The sequence below is a fragment of the Lissotriton vulgaris genome, chromosome 7 (assembly GCF_964263255.1).
Source record: "Lissotriton vulgaris chromosome 7, aLisVul1.2, whole genome shotgun sequence".
Lineage (NCBI taxonomy): Eukaryota > Metazoa > Chordata > Amphibia > Caudata > Salamandridae > Lissotriton > Lissotriton vulgaris.
Genome location: NC_141695.1, coordinates 867,266,549 through 867,284,866, shown reverse-complemented (window position 1 = coordinate 867,284,866; position 18,318 = coordinate 867,266,549). Strand labels below are relative to the sequence as shown.

Sequence of the window (18,318 nt, the reverse complement as noted above, 5' to 3'; positions counted from 1 at the left end):
GTGATATAAGGAAATTAATTATAAGACCCCTTTTTCTTGCCAATAGATTGTTTAATTATAAAAATGCTTTTAATTATTTATGTGGCCTGGATAATATGAAGCCCATGTGCACCGTTGTACATTTCATCGTACGTGCAATCAGGAAAAGAAAGAATTGGCGTTCTTAGATGCATTATCATATGAAAACACTGATGAGGATTTTTAGAAATTGTTACAACATATGTGTAGAATTACCTTTTTATAGTGATTGTATTTATATGCGATTTCTGCACATTATGCTTTTGTGTTGCACAAGGCTCACCACATTACAATGTTATCACATTCTTGCGTAAAGTAAAAATACGTTATTAGATTGAATGTAAATATGAAATGCAGACTTTTATAAATTCCCAAGACTAACACATTGTATATAGAATAGCTTAAAATACTCAGTGATAACATTTGCATTTAATAAGGTTTATGAACTGTAGTAATTTATTCTATCTGTAACCCGGTCCCCGTTTACTCTGATTATTGATCATGTGGTTCCTTTGAAAATACTAATGGAAATTGTTTGTATTTTTAAACTCATATACTGTATTTTGGATCAATTTAACTAAGGTTTGTTTTTAGAATGCTTTTATGGATGTATATTTTACTCCGAATAAAGCTGTTTTGAATTGAATTGAATTGAGAGAGGCCTGCAATGTTATTTGTTTTCCATTTTTTAAAGTTCACTAAATCCACTTTTGTAGTATACAGTGAACAAACAAATGTCGTTTGTACCTTTCACACACATCAGAGCATAACAAATATTAACTTTCCTTATTCTTTTCACAACTTGAGCACAATTGGCACGATTATCAAAAATAGTCACTTTAACGAGTACCTCTGGGCAGGAATGCAGATTTACCACATTTGCCCAGTCACACAACTTTCCACAGCATGCTTGGAAAGTAAAGCCAGTTGCATCTTTCAATGCCAAGGGTCTCCAACCGGTATTGTAATAAGTTGTACTTATATTCTGTGAAAAACATTCCGAGCTACTAATACTATTAGTGCAGTAGTCGTGACCATAGCAGAAAAGATTACATTAGTCGCCCCATTTGCGATATTATTAGCTTTGGTCACCTCAGTTCACCAGGCAGCAATGTAAAAAAAAGATTTTGTCAAACAAAATCAATAAAGTTTTATTTAATTTTTTTGGGTTGAAAAACGTATAAAACATACAACACAATACATAATACCATAAAAAGACAAACGTATAAAACATACAACACAATACATAATACCATAAAAAGACATTAAAAACAAATGTGGTAAAATCAGGTTATGGTCCTCGAGTGCAAACAGCGCAAAGAGTACAAGTTCAGCTAATCATAACAGAGTCATTATAGAAATTCGAGGTCTTCCTGTAAGTTTATCCCCTGCCCATAAATAATTTGCCAAAAAGCATATAAACACGATGCATAATACCATGAAAAGGCATTAAAAACAAATTACCTACGATCACATTATGGTCATCAAATGGAAGCAGCCATTCATATCAGAGTCATTATGGATATTCAAGGTAAGGTCTTCCTGCAATTTATCACCACCCATTTATAAATTGCCTTGATACCGCAAGTAGGCAAATAGATAAAGTAGGTAAATATTGTAAAAATAAGTATTCCAGACAACACTGTACAAAATGTTGGTCTTTCAACATAGGTAATATTACACTCTTCCTCATAGCTTTATACAATTTGCTGAAAAAACCCAATATGCATTGTACTTTGGTCTGACAAATTTTCATATGGGATATTTTACTAGCGTCACAGACAAATCGTTTATAGTTGAAAAGCTGGCCAATCGCTAGAATATGTCCAGTCTAAAATGGATTAAGACAAACCTGTGTCTGGCATTGTGCACAAACCTGAGATATGGTTGTATATCCTAAGGGACCAACATCATTTGGTTTTTAAGAACACTTGGCTTTAAAAATTCTGGGGACAATCTTAAATCCTCCAGCAAAGTGAAGCACCCCCTTTTTAATTCCTTTCTGCTAGTGTGCTCCAGTGTTTCAGATGGGTCAAATATTCAAGATGACAAAGGTCTAGGCAAAACAACTTAACTCGTCCGCCGCAGTGCTGGCGTTCTGAAGAGTGGGCGGGCTGCTTCGGCCAACGGTCGTGCGCAGCACCAGGGAGGGAGCCGACACGAGCACGGAACGGGTTAATATATTTCAACCATGGAATTTGGAGAACAGATGAAGATTCAAGACAATCTCGAATGACCTCACAGTTAAGTCTGGTATGCTCAGGTGACCAAATATTGGGCTAGAGTAGGATAGGCTGAATTCTGGCCATACCTGTTCAAAAGAAGGCCCCAAAATCAGAGTGGCAGACAGAGACAAACAACTCAGGTACAGAGAAAAGATTTTTTTTTTTAAAGCATTTTCTACCGATTGTAGCGTTTGCCTACTTCTGTGTCCCCTGACTCCTGCCCTATATAGGGCAGTCAATAAACACTTGGCTTTAAAAATAGTTATACAAAAGGGGATGATGGACGGAGCGTTTGAGCAAATCAAACACTCACCCCCAGTCAACTGATCTGGGTTTAATCCATCACCATTCTTTAGCTCACTCAGCCACCCCAGTTCAGACATGGCCATATGCAAATCAGTCTGACCCTGTGCCTCATGGGAACAGTCCAGCCTGAACTACCAAGCCATGTCTTCCCTGGACCGGAAACAAGCATCCTGGGACCGGTTTCGGATTCATAATCCTCATCAGCCAGGCTATCTTGAATCCAGTGGCCAAGTGAGCAAGGGACACACGTCTGAGCATACCCTGCCAAGTGATGATGGATTAAACCTAGATCAGTTGACTGGGGGTGAGTGTTTGATTTGCTCAAACGCTCCGTCCATCATCCCCTTTTGTATCGCTTTGTTTGCCCTAAGTTGGCAGGGTATGCTCAGACGTGAGTCCCTTGCCCACTTGGCCACTAGATTCAAGATAGCCTGGCTGATGAGGATTATGAATCCGAAACCGGTCCCAGGATGCTTATTTCCGGTCCAGGGAAGACATGGCTTGGCAGTTCGGGCTGGACTGTTCCCATGAGGCACAGGGTCAGACTGATTTGCGGCCATGTCTGAACTGGGGTGGCTGAGTGAGCTAAAGAATGGTGATGGATTAAACCCATATCAGTTGACTGGAGGTGAGTGTTTGATTTGCTCAAACGCTCCGTCCATCATCCCCTTTTGTATCGCTTTAAAAATAGTTGCCTCTCGTTAGGGGGCTTCTTGTCAAGTTTTGTCACAAAATTGGCCAATGCTGTGGTGGCTTTCGTAAAATATATTTTCCTCATGTTATAAGCCTGTTTCCATGATCCATCCTTGTCAAATAAAATACCAAGATAAGAGAAAGAAGAAGTATATAGGACGGTAACCAATTTGTGGGAGATCACTACAGTTTTCCGTTAACATGTTTCGCAGACTATTTATATACAATGTGAACAGAAAGGATGCGTGAACGCATCCCTGTCTGACCCCTTTCTCTATGCTGAATGGATCGGTGTATTCTCCCTTAATGCCATACCGTACTATGACCCCACACCCCGAATACAAGTCCTGAAGAAAGTCTATTATAGATGGAGCCAAGCCTAGAACAGTCATGATAGTCCACAGCTTATCACGCAGACACAGTCAAATGTGCTGGATAGGTATACAAAGGCTAAACAAATGTGTCCCTGCTTAATTAGAGTATACTTTCTCATTAAAAGGTGTAGATGTAATCCCTGTTCTGTCATCCCCAGGTCACTGAAAAAAGCCTTATTGTGTAGTTCAGGAAAAATTCTGTTACTTTCAGCCCATTCATTTTATCTACCCTGAATAATAAGACCAACGACTTTCTCTAGTGAGTCAAGGTATGAAATCGTAAAGATAGCCGGCTGGGTTAGAGCGATCACACCCTTCTTGTAAATAAGACCAATGAGTGACTCTGACCATGTGGCCAAAAAATTACATGCTCTCAATACCAGGGTTTGTAGAGGGTCGCAAAGGGGAATGTTTGCTTTGAAAAGGTCAATGGGAACACCATCAGTGCCCAGTGCTTTCCCGGCCTTGCGACCATAGGAGCCCTATTAACTTTCTTTGTGGAGAATAAAAGACTTTCTAGAAGCTATTGTCTGCAACAATAGCTTCTAGATCAAGGGGCATTAACTATACCAACTCCTTAGTGGGGATTGAGTACATTTTTGAAAAAATAGTAACCCACTCAATGTCGGTGATTGTGGCCTCCAGCTGTGAGCCACTGTCTTCTCTCAAATAGGGTGTGTTTAGCACACGCCAAAGAGCTGTGCATTACTTGCAGGGGCGGCTCCTCCACTATGGGGGAGGAGCGTCGCCCCACTGGCAGAAGCAGCAAAATAAAGAAAAACATAAAATGATAATAACGTGATGTTACTATCATGTCATGTTTTCCTCCTGCTGTGGCAGCGTTTGTGAGGGAGCGGGGTGGGCTGCAGGGCAGGGGGTGAGTGGTAGAACACTCCTGTGTGCAATGACTGTTTGGTCAGTCCTCTCGGGCTGCCCAAAACAGTCATACGCACTTCTTTGTTCTTCAAGCAGGCTGCATTGCAGCCTGCATGGGGAACATTCCCACCCCATGAACCCATGGCTGAGCACTGTGCCACAGCGCTCAGACCAATCACAACGCTGCAATTGCAGAGTTGTGATTGGCTTAGGGGTGGGAGCCTGGCTGCCTTCTTCCTGTTCAGACCTGGAGTCGGACACAGCCGAGCAAGAGAGAATACATGGGACCCTGCGGCGGCAGCATCAGTGTAAGTGTTATTTTTTATAATGCAGCCCTCTGCCCCCTCACCCCGTGTGCCCACCCCCTCCTCCCCACCCGCGTGTCTTGCCTGCCCCCACTGAATCCTTGGTAAGGCTGGCTTTATGAAGGGACTCCCAGGCTTCTTCCTTTAAATCTGTCTTCCTCCTTTTCACAGCTAGTCTGTATTTACATCTGTTAGAATGTACTTCCTGTGAACACTTTGGAGATTTGCAAAGAGCTTCCTTAAGTCGTTTATTTGCCTTAGAGCAAGTAGAATCAAACCACCCTTGTCTTTCGCAGATTGATCTCTGCCTTGTGACCTTGATTAATCTCCTGTGTAATAATCAGAAAGGCCGTAAGAATATCAATAGGGCTTGCTATAATATCCAGGCATGTCTCCAAAGCATCTTTGTGTTTACAAATGAACCTTTCCAGAAATAAAAATGGAGTAATCTGTTACCAGAACAGACTAAGGCCGTTTTCTGTGGCAATCTCAATGTTATCAACAAAACAATGAGGTGTAAGACTTTATTTGATTGGTCAGATAATGAAAATTGAGAATTACACTCTATGGGTAGTGGTCACTTATGGAAATACTGTGTGTGGTGTAATTGGATACCATAGTGGAGTATCTATTAGACAAATCTATATAGTTGATAACCATGTTCTCACCTCTGTTATTAAAGGTACATTTGAATGGAACATAGGGGATGCAAAGGTTGTTACAAAAGGTCAGAACGTGTTTAAACAGCAATTCGTTACGTTTGTCACCAAATCCATTATATATAAAATGGGATAGATTGCAATCATGAGTGTCTGTCAGACCCCAGTTCATTTTTGATAACATTTGACACAGATGAATATCAAAATCACCATCTCAAAGTGTGATTAATTCCTTCCTGTCGCCATTGCAGAAAGACGCTTGGTCTTCGTTGAGCTGCCCAAGGACGGTCAGCACTTCAGTCATTAATGCGTTATTATAGAAATTAATCACCACAAGGTAACAAGAAGATGAAGTTTAGATGGTAATACTTTGATAATATAATGTGGTTGCAACAATGGTAATATTAGGGAAGGAATAATTGTTAGAAGTATAGATGCATAGATCACCCTTAGCTCTGACAAATGTAATAGGTACCCCTGGTACGTGACAGGTTCTGTAGCTGTTAATGTGTATAGGCTCAAACGATAAGGCCCGGAAATTGGTCATAAAATCTAGCAACTCGGTGGTGTTAACCTTTATACATATGCCGACCATATTCCAGAATAAACCCCAAAAGACATTTGAGACGGCATTCCCACAACTCCTAACCCTTTAGTGGAGCAAGCATCACATTTATTTAAAGGTAGGGAAATAGCAGGACTGGTGACAGTCATCTAGGTTGGAAGCTATATCTTATAGGGACCCGTCAGGCATGGAAGTCTCATCTCTGTCAGGTTCAAGAACCAAGTCAATTTACCCGATGTAAGGTTGGTTATCTGGGGAAATAGTTGTAGGTGGGGATGGCAAATTGGAATTCAGGGGAATACACAGGTAGAGGTCTGACCAGCAATCTTCAACCACTGGCCATATTTTGCGGTTGATAAAAGTAGCTAAACTGTAATCCTGATATTTTGAAGCAAGGGAACAGTTGGGAACCGGTCCTAAGCAGAACAGTGTTGCCTAGACGAGGTGATTGTCACATAAGTTGTTGCTTTGGGTGGTAGGTCTAAAACATCAGATTACCTACAATTCATCCCTATGGTGACTATTTACAAGGTTGCATATTGGAAAGCGGCTGTAAATCTGTGTTACAATTCATGTGGTGGACATTCGCTCCACTTACAAAGGGTTGTGAGTGTAGATGCGATTGTTAACCCGAGTTATAATTTGTAGACAAAACCTTAGTTTTGAAGAAGAAATCAACGGTGGGCCACGGTAAATAGAAGGCGTGGGGCAGCCGTAGAGGGATTCACACCAGAATTAGGCAAAAAGAGACTGGTAGTTAAAATTCACTTATGTTTCAATAAATCTAGACAGCTGGAAGTGAGGCTTTCCACAAGCATTAATCTATTAGTAGGAGAGTCCAATGCAATCCTCACCAAAGAGTCCAGTGTTTGAACCATGGATTACAGGGCTTTGAAATCATCTGAAGATGCCTTTGTAGTGCCAGCTCTGGAATTAGTAGTAGCTGATCTAGATGAAAGCTTGGGCTTGTGGGTTATTAGCAGCACTTTCAGGGATTAGCATCTGGAGTTTTGGAGCGGGCCCCTGGAGTCTTTACTCACTTTAAAGGTGATTGGGATTCAGAGTCAGATTGGGAAATAGAGACTGAGACGTCTTGGACAAAGCCATTTGCCCCACCAATTACCCCCCTTTCGGTCTCTTCATCCAAGCCTGGGAGATTTACTAAGGTCTATCACTTGGGGGGGCCTGAATTAAGGGATCAGTCGAACCTTCATTACATGTAGTCAATCTCTCTTCAACTTTCCGATAACTCCCGTAACCCCAGTTATATCATTCATTATTGAAGAGCATGATTTACCTGAGGATTTTGTTCTAGCTAAGTGCAAGGATCAATCAAGCAAATGGCATTTGTAAAGCGCAACCCTGTCCCGCCGAGGGTACACAGGCGCTGTGTCTGCTTCAAGGAGTCAAATCTTGAGTCTCTTTCTAAATTCTGCCTGCAAGTGGGGTATACAGAGCATGAGGGGGAGGTCATTCCAGGTCTTGGCAACGATGAAGGAGATGGAGCGGCCACCACAAGGAAGGATGCAGGGGCAAGTGAGGAGAAGCGCAGGTGTCTAGAGGGTTGGGGGAAGTTCAGTCGCTGGTTAAGGTAGGCAGGTCCTAGGCCTTGGACGGCTTTGTAGGCATGCGTGGGGATCTTGAACTGGCATTTCTTCTGGATGGGGAGCCAGTGGAGGTCACTCAGGTGCAGGGGTGATGTGGGTTCCTTTGGGGAGGTCCAGGATGAGTCTGGCTGCAGAATTCTGTATGGTGTGTACTCTTCTGAGGGGCTGGGTGGAGAAGGATGTTTTCTCTTTCCCATATTTAGTAGAAGTTGGAGGAACAGTTGAAATGAAAACCCTAATCAGCAAAAGCATAAGCAGAGGAAATGTGGGATTCAAATAAAGCAGGGCCAGCCGCATGCAGGTGGGAGCAGACACAACAAAGAAAGAATGGCTGAGCTATCTAGTGCACAAACTCTCAGCCCTCAGCCACAGGATAATGGATCTTCCTGACTCGCGGCTCTCTAGACCCAATAATCCACAGTCAAAAACAGCAAAACAGTTAAAATGTCTTATTCAAAGAGTCCCAGGATAAGAAAAGGCAAGTTAACAGGGGGCAAGTGTCCTCAAATCCTATGGCCAGGTCCAAGAGGGCGAGCCTCCGTCGAAAGAAAAGACCATGAAGAAAACACATACAGGAGCGTCAAAATTAGGTGTATACGTACCTTATAATGGATGATGACTAACCAAAATAGTCTAAAAAGTCCAAGTGCGCCCTTCCACTGAACCTAGAGGGGTGGCCCTCCCTGGCTCTTCCTGGGGCTGGCGGGCTCAGGATGGGCACGCCCTTGGCCCAGGCTTGGCCCAGGCACGTCCCACACAGAGGGACAACTGTGTGCGCTATATAGCACCAAAAGCAGAAGCAGGTGGGGACGACCCATGGGTCTCTGGGAGACATAGTCCCCTGAAAACTGTGGCAGAAATTAAAAGCAGCAACGTTTTGTCAATTTGGAATGCCCCTGTACGGGTGATACATAACATCCATAGCTACAATGCTCTTGGAAATTATAATAGCAATGTCTCCCCAACGCTGCATGATATGGGCTTTAAATATAGTTTGGAAATTCAACCACTTTTTCCCCAAACATCAGCTTATGAGTAATGAAAATAGACACATTTTTGTCTCATATACACTTTTTAATTTTGGTATAGCTATATTAATTTTACCTAATAAAAACTTCTCATGTGGTAAGTTTGGCTGCATAGGAGAGATACTTTACAAGTAGCTAGAGAACTACCAGTAGCTCATGAGCTACTCGTTGGAAAAGCATGTTTCAGACATGCGCCTGAGAAAGGCATATCACTTTCTTAATTTTGGTGTTTCCCAAATGCGGAATTTCATGCAGAGTACGTCATTTTAGGGGAAGCCCTCAACTGTGTGAAACTGCACATTTGTTTTCTTTTCTTGTCCAAGGAGCAGGGCTGAACAGGCCTTTTTATTCCTCCAGGCATTTCCCAGGTGGGCTTGAGCCCTTGCAGGCCGGTTTTGAAAGCCCATGATCACACCTGGCAGGGCTGGAGCATATAGTTCATTTTCAGAATGGGAAGAGGACGAATGGAACTTAGAAAATGGCCACAGTCTGTCCTATTTACGGTACAACATATTTTGAAACTCCCACCCTACTCCTTGCATGGGATTTACTGTACGGGGTTATATATATATGCGGCTAAACTACATATTCCAACATAGAAAGTACTGATAATTGAAAAGCCAGAATTGGATAAACCTGTCATACATGCCCTGGGAGTACTTAGCTATTCAAAAAATATATTGGGGTTGAAAAAGGATATGAAGACACTAATGTCATATATATATATATCCATGAATAGCTCTCCACTTAACACGGTCATCTGACAGTAAAATATTGATCTAACATGAACATTCTGTTAATGCACTGCGATGAGTGAGCAATTTGCATCTGTGCTCCAGAGATCTGGGTGCCTCCTATATGCTGTAAATGTGAACATCAGCAACCAAGCTCAGCGGGTTTAGGGCCTCTCCACAGCTTGTAGCATTATAGTCCTGATAAAATAACCCATTGAGTTGTGTGACTAAAAAATGTGTACGCAAATAAAACCTATGAACATCTGTAGCAAAAAAGGACAGCTGAACCATGGAAATAAGGGTCACGAGAGCTTTATAGCAATGTTAAAATGTAGGTTGCATTTGATGACGTCTGCCACTTGATGTAAGGAAAAGCCAAACCTAACCCGTATCATTGTCTTTACATTTTCTTTGCTTAATGTCTTTAAAATATACATATATATTTATCTAACGTCTTTGGGGGAAATTGTCAATGAAACCTCTTGTGAAATATGCATTAATGCATTAATCCCTGGCTAATGTCCCTGCTCTAATGTGCAAAAAAAGGACCCTATATAGCACTAACTCTGTCTTGGGTATGGCGTCAAAATATCATAAGGCAGCCCTGTATGAGGCTAGTGTTTTGGAATTTGCAAGTGAGTGAAATGTATTGCCTTAAAGGCAAGAGGAGCGCTTTGCCCCTACTTCAAAAGCCGGGTGTGGAGAGGAAGCAAGGGCGGTATAGGGAAGAGCTGCTTCGTTTTCTGAGCAGTCCCACACTAGCTTTAAGCCCTCCCGAGCCGCAACTGCGTTTCCCCCTGGCCTCGCGAAGCGCGCATCGATGCCCCCCGGTGAAGCGTACGTGCGGAATCATTCATTTATTAATCATGTTTGCAGAATGAATTGCCATTTAAAGAGCTCTGCCTGACTAATTTCTGAACTCCCTGCGGTATCGTGAAGTATGGAGTGCGGGTGGCTGCCCCCAGTGAAAGCGCCGGGCACGCTTCCGCGCTTTCCGCCATCTTTCTCGCTTGCCATTAGGAGAGCTGTGTTATTCCTCGAGGCCATCTTGGAACAGCCGGCAGCAGCCTGCATGTCTCCGTGAGTCAGCTCACAGAACTGATATAAATCGAAAGAGGCCTGGCCTGTAAGGACATTTAGAGATTCGCCAGCAGTGCAGTGCCTCTGAAAGGTTGGCAGGTCTAGACAAGAGTCAGTTAAATGTCTAGCTATGGCTTGACAGGTGTATGTGTCTCTGTCATGTTAGAGTTACCTGACGTGAAAGGAGACTGCCTTTCCATCTGACCTAACCAATCACAAGAGGGTGGGAGCAGAGTACCAAGTCCTTTGCCTATTTCGTAAGAAGCTTCTCAGCCAATATACACGAAAAAAACACCCAAGGGCTTATGCTATTCAGCACACAGAGGTTTCCACAGATTCCTTACATGTGGGCATTTGGATCTGAGACGGGGATGTTTGCATGTTTTGTGCTTTACAATAATGCATATCGTTTAACTGTTTTGTGATGGTAACAATGGTCCATATGTGCTCTTTCTTGAAATCCTGTTTTGGTCTGGTATGTTTCAAGCAATTCTTTAGCACTTTATCATTGGCATAGTCCTGTAACACTTTTAGAATCAGAGAGCTCTTTACAGCAACAGAAAGTCAGAGACACAGTTGTCTGTTCACATAACATTGGATGTGTTTCATATTGTTTAGAGGTGAGTCATACTGGATAGTGGTTCTAAGTGGTACGTATGTATGGATGTGTGTACCTAAGTGTTTTGCTGTTTGTTTTGTTTCTGCTCGGGTGCACAGTTGTCCATTGCTTGGCATCAGGTGGCTTTTATGTTTCAAGACCTCTTTGCAGACCATTTGCAGGGTGTACAAAATTATGTAATTGTTTGCAAAATTTCGTGGAAATCCCTGAGAATTTTGCAAAAGACGTAATATTACGAATAGCCAGAATTCTTTGTGATTTCTTTGAAAGGAGCTTCCTGTGTGAAAAAATCTTGCACGACAATGGCAGGAGACTATTTTGAACATAACATGTCTCCTAGTGAGATACTACCGGTATCACATGAGTCTTTCCATGTAATATCCATGTCCACTAAAAAAGCTATGCAAAATTGCTTAATGTCAAGTTTCAAAAACCTTTAGCTAATTTTGAATAACACAGAGCTGGTGTCATTACGGTTTTGCTCACACCTAATTACATGTCTTCAATGCAATGCTCTGTGCATTTGGTTGTTGCTTATTTAAATAAACTTCTTTGGCATTGCTGGTGTGTACACTGGTGAGAGGATATAGGTGTGTTTCAGAGGTAGGATATTAGCAGTCCACATCTTTTGCATCGCCTTTTTCATCTCATGATGCCCATCTAGCTCCAATTGACAATATTCATGTGCAAGTAGGGAATGACTGCAGGCCTAGTTTGTTATATCCCTCTAGTCTAAATCTTTTCAAATAGATGCTGTTCAGAGAGAATATGGATTCTACCACAACATGAAACATGCATTTATCAACCAAAAAAATTGACTGCACAAGCTGTACATGCTAGTTTCCAGATTGGTACCATATATTTTTTTACACTGTAGTTGCAACAGAGGCTGGCCCGTTTTAATCCGGAACGCCCTACACATTGTACCCGATGTGGCATGGACACCGCAACTTTCTTACACATGGCATGGACGTGTGTCCGCTTCCAACAGTTCTGGCGGCAGGTAATCCTTATACTCCGTACAGCCACAGCCGTCAGAATAGAAGTGACAATCAAACTTTGCCTGCTGGGGTATCTCCCGGCGCCAAATAATGGAACACGTATACGACACAGATTTGCAATCCAAGGCCTAGTCCTAGCAAAACGGCGCATTGCTATAGACTGGACCCAAACCCTCCCCCCGAAACTAGACAAATGGCAGCCAGACAAGCGAGAATGAGGTGTGGCAGAAGAGAGTAGTCTGAAAGTAGTACGTGCAGACGTGAACACAGAACGGGACCTAGAGGAGTGGGGATAGATGCTGGAAGGACTGCAAAGACCAGACACACAACCAGAGATGGACTTTGACGAAGCACACCTATCACAACCCACCGCCCCCACATCAAACACGGCATCTGTAGATGGTCCTGACGTCCAAACACAGGGAAGACATTTATTGCTGAGCAGTGAGGGGACCCCCTTTACTGGCCAATAGACCTTGAATGGTCATATGACACCCTGCCCTAAAAGTGAATAGGCATATGGTAAACATGTTTAGATAATACCGTCACTAATCACTGCAACAAGCTGCTGTTGTTTTTATCTCGCTTTCATTTGATCTTTTGTACTTCTTTTTTATAATATTATGTAACTTCAATTATAATGAACATTACTGCACACAATAGCGCCTTGGTGTGTAAAACTTGGTGCACCCCATATGCCTAGATGTAAACCTCGCAAATAGCCCTATGGTCGGATTATGAGAATTGCAGGATGTGCATGTTTTTCTTGATAACTATGCAGAGCTGTAATAAAAAATAAGTAAAAAAAAACCAATGTAGGTGCACTTCAGTCCCACATATCTCACAGAGACGGCTGCAAGCAATTTAATATCTTAGAGGCATATTATCAAGCTGGGCGTTAAAAATTATCGCCGTTTTAGCCGCAGAAAACTGCAGCTAAAGCGGTGATAATGGGCTCACACATGGGTTTCTATTGGAATTCACAAGGCCATATTATCATGCCCATTATCGCCGCTTTAGCGGCAGTTTTCTGCCGCTTAAACAGCGATAATTTTTAACGCCCTGTTTGATAATATGTCCCTTAGTCATCTGATCATAAGTACATTTACTATGACTGTACTTTACCTAGAAGCTTGACATTAATTATCAGGAAAAAGGCCTTACTACGATTATACCTTTGAAAGGTTCATGCCCCTGTGACCCAGATGAAGGCTATGAAGCGATCACTGTTAAAGGACAGGTATATATCTATTTACATATATCTGTTTATGATAGATTAAACAGAGGCGTTCCTTATTTGAGATTACTGCCTATTGTATTCACTACCTCAACTAACACCACATCTTTGGGTTATAATTTTAGATGTACGACTGATTTTACTAACCTTGAAAATAATCTCTGCCTTTATTATATTGAGGACACTCATTATATATACTTTATAGTGCATTCCCTTCATTCCCTCCTATTTTTTTTACATACTTTGAACCATATTTAAAAGTTAAAATGAATATAATTCTTCTAAGTATTGAAATAGAAAAAAATGTGTGGAATTTGTTTTTTATATAACTTTAACGAAAACACCGACAGCTTAGATCGGTGTTCAAGAAACAGAATGATATTCAATCTTCAGCTCACAAAATTGAGTGAAATGTTTTGTTGGTTTCGCTTCCTGGTGAATGTAGTTTTGAGGAGTGGTGGGTTTGTGAAGGCGATCAGTGGCTGTCATATAAGCAGCAGATTTGCAGAGATGCCCCAGAGTATGAAGGTCAGAACTGTAAATACAGTACTCAGTTTCAACAGAGTAGAAAGTACTCTTACTACCTCAGTCAAGTCAAGTGGGAGTTGGCCATGCCACAAGTGAGAATGCTAAAAATGAATTTAAGAGATTAGCTGCTCCAGGCACTAAAGGTGGCCACTTCTGAATTCACCATTGAAAATGGTCTATTTGGGAAGTAAATCTACCCACTTCTTAGCTGGCCAATGGAAATGGGACTTAAGGGACTGGATTACTATGCTATCTTGAAGAATAAAAAAAACCTTCAGGTTGCAACAAGGTGACCCCAAATCGTTATGTTGGGTTTGTGTTCAAAGCACTATATCTGAATACCATTGTAAAAGTGTTTTTGTTCCTTTAGGTTCACCAGTTGGCTGCATATTTCTGGAACGCCATGTTTAAATCCCAGGGGTTCCTATTACTGAACCTTGTTATTTTGTAGGTCAGACTGATAAGTGTAACTGGAATCACCTACAACAGTGACTCCCCAGATGCATTTAATTGTGTAATTGTGACCTGGGCCAGGACCTACCTAGAAAATGGTGACTCCATGTCACCATGTCAGTATATCTGCCTATGGTCTAGAGGTAGAGTTTTACGCATTTGGTTACTTGCAGGTTTGGAAATGAGCACACTGCAAAAGAAATAGCTGACATTCATGCAGATTAGGAACATAGTGAGATGACGCAAAACAGTGAGTTGAAAAGCAGAGCTCCATGGTCATTCCAAAAGAGATCAGTATGAGGTGACATCTGATGCACTGTGTTCATTCCAGGATTTGGGACCTGCAACAGTGGCCTTGAGAGCAGCTCTGATGATGTGTTTGTGGGGAGTAATATTCAGGAGCAACAGATTCCCAGAGCATAGTAGATTCTCTTGAGTCTTGGAATGTTTTACTATTGAACAGAAGGGGGGATTTTGCTAGAGAGTCAACTTAAATTGATCTAGAACCATTGTAATTTATAAGCAGATGATACAGCCATTGGGAGATCTGACAAAACGGGAAATGGTATCAAAACATATCCCTCCCTCTCACTTCCCAGCCTCGTGCGCCCCATGTGCCCTCCTTTTACCCACTTCACACCCAGCTCCTTTATTTACCAACAGCCATCTTTTGCTCATTACAACTTGTTGTCTGTGCTTCTTTTTCCTCTCCAGAGGGCAGATGTGGCCATCGCTCCACTGACCATCACACTGGTACGAGAGGAGGTCATCGACTTCTCCAAGCCTTTCATGAGCCTGGGCATCTCCATCATGATCAAGAAGCCCCAAAAGTCCAAACCAGGGGTCTTCTCCTTCCTGGACCCCCTTGCGTATGAGATATGGATGTGCATCGTTTTTGCCTACATCGGCGTCAGCGTGGTCCTTTTCCTGGTCAGCCGCTTCAGCCCCTACGAGTGGCACAGCGAGGAGCAGGAGGAGGGACAGGAGTCACAGCCAGTCAATGAGCAGACCAATGAGTTTGGGATCTTCAACAGCCTCTGGTTCTCCTTGGGAGCTTTCATGCAGCAAGGATGCGACATTTCTCCAAGGTGAGTCAGTTCTGCCCCGCTCCTTAGCACCAGTCTCTTCCCTCGACAGGCTATTTTGCTGGAATAGACGCTTGGAAACTTCCATTCTGAACCAGGTTGTAGGGGTTCATGATAATAAGAGATTACTCTCTAATTTTGACATTCTAGGCAAAGTCTGCCTCTGCTTCCCTTGTCATTGACACAGGATAAACTCTAAAATATTCACACATTCTGGACCGGGGTTTTACCTTTTTTTCATACTTTAATTGTAATTGCATTTATATAGCGCTTACTACCCCTGACAAGGCGTCGGTGAGTAGCACGCTACTCCGGGACCCATAAAGGATTATTGGAGGGCTTTGTACCGAGAGCGAGAATATACAAATGACTCAAACCTCTAAGATCGAAGGGTGCCAAGTTAGAGAATTAGGTATTTTCTAGCATGCCCTGTCTGCGTCTATAACTTGTGGTTTCGTGTTTTCTATCATCAGTAATTAACATCAAAGCAGATTTCACGCTTTGAAAAATTCAGAGCCCTGCTTTTCTGTCTGGCCCTCCATGGTTCTATCAGAAAGCGAATCACCAATAAGCTAAAATGTGCAGTGACTTGTAAACAAACAAATTGGAAAAATCGGTGAATGTTTGAAAAGGATAATTTCGGTGCAGTGTTTTGTTATTAAACGTGTAAACTGTTTGTTCTTTGTTATTTTGCTCATGCGCTGAGGTCGTGCTTTGATGTAGGAATTGTGACCTCAGGTTGTGCTTTGTGGTGGAACTTGTGGCCTCCGGTCGTGCTCCGGTATTAAAACTGTGATCCTGAGTCGTGCCGTATTTTGAAGTGTGTAATCAGAGGCCGTGCTGTATTACATCAGTGATCTGAGAATGCGCATCGCTATGGAATTGTTGCTTGAGCCTGCGCTTGTGTGTGGAAATGATGGCCTGGGGCGCTCCTTTCCTGTAACATCTGTGGCCTGATATTGTGCTTGTTGTGACATTTGTTATCCGTGACTGTGTTACTTCAAGGCGTGAGACATTGTTCTGTTTTTTCTTTTGCAACATTTGCTGCAAGGCTCTTCCTTGTTCCAAAATGTGTGATGTGAGGCTGTGCCTTGTGCATCCTTTCATGAATGTTGTGGCTTTTGAAGCTTCTTCCTGAGAAGAAAGAGGTGTTGCCTAACACACTAAGATCCTGATTACAAGTGGCTAAAACCTGACCCTTAGGTCTTGAATTCTAGCATGCAGCACTTGTTCACACAAGGTAATTACTGGCTGTGATAAAGTCTGACCCATGGAGCTGGATTTCTGCAGGTCAAACCTGCTGGAATGTAACATGATAAAAATGCCTGATTATTACCGAAACACGTGGGTTTTACTGTGGTAAGGATCAAAATCTGCATCTGATCCCCCATTACTGGGAAAAAACTTGTAATAGATGCTATTCGTCACACCCAATAAATTCCTCCTCATGCAGAGTTGGATTCTATCGGGTGCAATCAATACGGCCCGCTCCTCTGGGCCACTCACAATGAGACACAGCCTCATTTATGTGAATTAGAATCATGTGCTTGACAAATGAATCAATAGAGTCCTACTGGACAAAGCGTAATCAAAATCAGCAGGGTATTTTATCTAGCAATTTTTATAGCAGCATTACCACGAACCATTAGCCATAAAACACTTGAGAAGGTAAATTTAAAGGGAAGTGGCAATAGCTTGCTTATTCAGTTGTAATTAAATAGCATCTTGGGCCCAGGACACCAGCGGTAAACAACAGTAGCCACCGTGCCGCTTTGTTCCCATGTCCCAAAGGGCATTTCCAGGGACATTGAACTGCAGACAGGCGAAGAGGTACAGGCGATGAATAGCAATCGAGGGCCCCATAAAGTCCTTGCTCAGCATCCATTTGTTGCATTGCCAGTGCCCAGTGCTGGCAGGCCCTGGCCCCCTTAGAGCACAGGCTCTGCAGATCAGGGATTCAAATCCCAGCAAAGGTGACTGAGCCTTTCATCAGCTTGGGTGACCATAATTGGTAAATAGTAGCACCTGTTGTTTAGTGTAGCTCAATACGAAGCAGTATATAAAACACACATTTGGTATTTCCTTTGAACTGACTCTGATTATACATCCATCTGCTGCTGACAGGAATGTCGTTCCATAAAGTTGATGGCTGGTCTGAGACTGCCTAGCTGCTAGGTAGTAGAAAACTTTATTAATTAACAGATGATTGGAGGGATACGTGTTAACATCTTACAGAGAAGTGAAGCAGTTGAAAGTGGCCCCGGGAACAAAGGAGAGTCAAAGAAGTATCTGCAAATTCTCATAATCAAAAGTGGTCCACGCAGGATGTTCATCACAAAGGTGTCACCATTGGGGTCAACACCATCATTACTTTGGTTGCTTTGAGGTTCATTTGAGGGTGTTACATGACTCCACGGGTCAGTTGCTATTACAGTTCCCGATTTTGTGTGTGGTCTTAGAGTGAGCATGCAATCTCAAGAGCAGATGAGTGTCATTGCGGTAATCAAAAACAATTCAATCTAAAACACTAGTGGAATTTGGTAAGAGGAAACAGGTGAAAGATAAATAACAAAAATGCAAAAACAACAAATTGTTGGCTCTCTTCATTCAACCAGCAAGTCGCTTACAGGTGCACATTATGACTTAAAATGCCTTATGTCGTTTGTAAGGCTTGCTTTGTATTATAGATCATGAAGATAAGTAGGATACAGCTAGGTCCCTAGGCTGAGAAAAGAACTGACAATGTTGTGAAGTGGTGTGAGGTCTCTACTCAAAGAGATTTGATGGTGGTATAATGTCGCCTTCCGATGAGGGGCCTGGAGTGAACAGAATGTTGGTGAATTCATTGGTTCAGAGAAGGTTAAACGATGGCCAAGTCAAGGTGGACCTATGGGGGCTCGGAGGCAATGTAGATGTAGATTTTGT

General features: G+C 42.5%; 1 protein-coding gene across 4 annotated transcripts in view; it reads left to right on the top strand.

Annotated features, from left to right (window-relative positions):
* The window catches only part of GRIA1 (glutamate ionotropic receptor AMPA type subunit 1), a 527,971-nt gene that overhangs the window by 399,479 nt on the left and 110,174 nt on the right, over positions 1 to 18,318 (top strand). For all 4 annotated transcript variants that reach the window (XM_086931263.1, XM_086931261.1, XM_086931264.1 and 1 more), the window contains exon 11: positions 15,023 to 15,396. In XM_086931263.1, the coding sequence (XP_086787389.1) occupies positions 15,023 to 15,396 (374 nt within the window). The remainder of the gene's footprint in view (positions 1 to 15,022; positions 15,397 to 18,318) is intronic.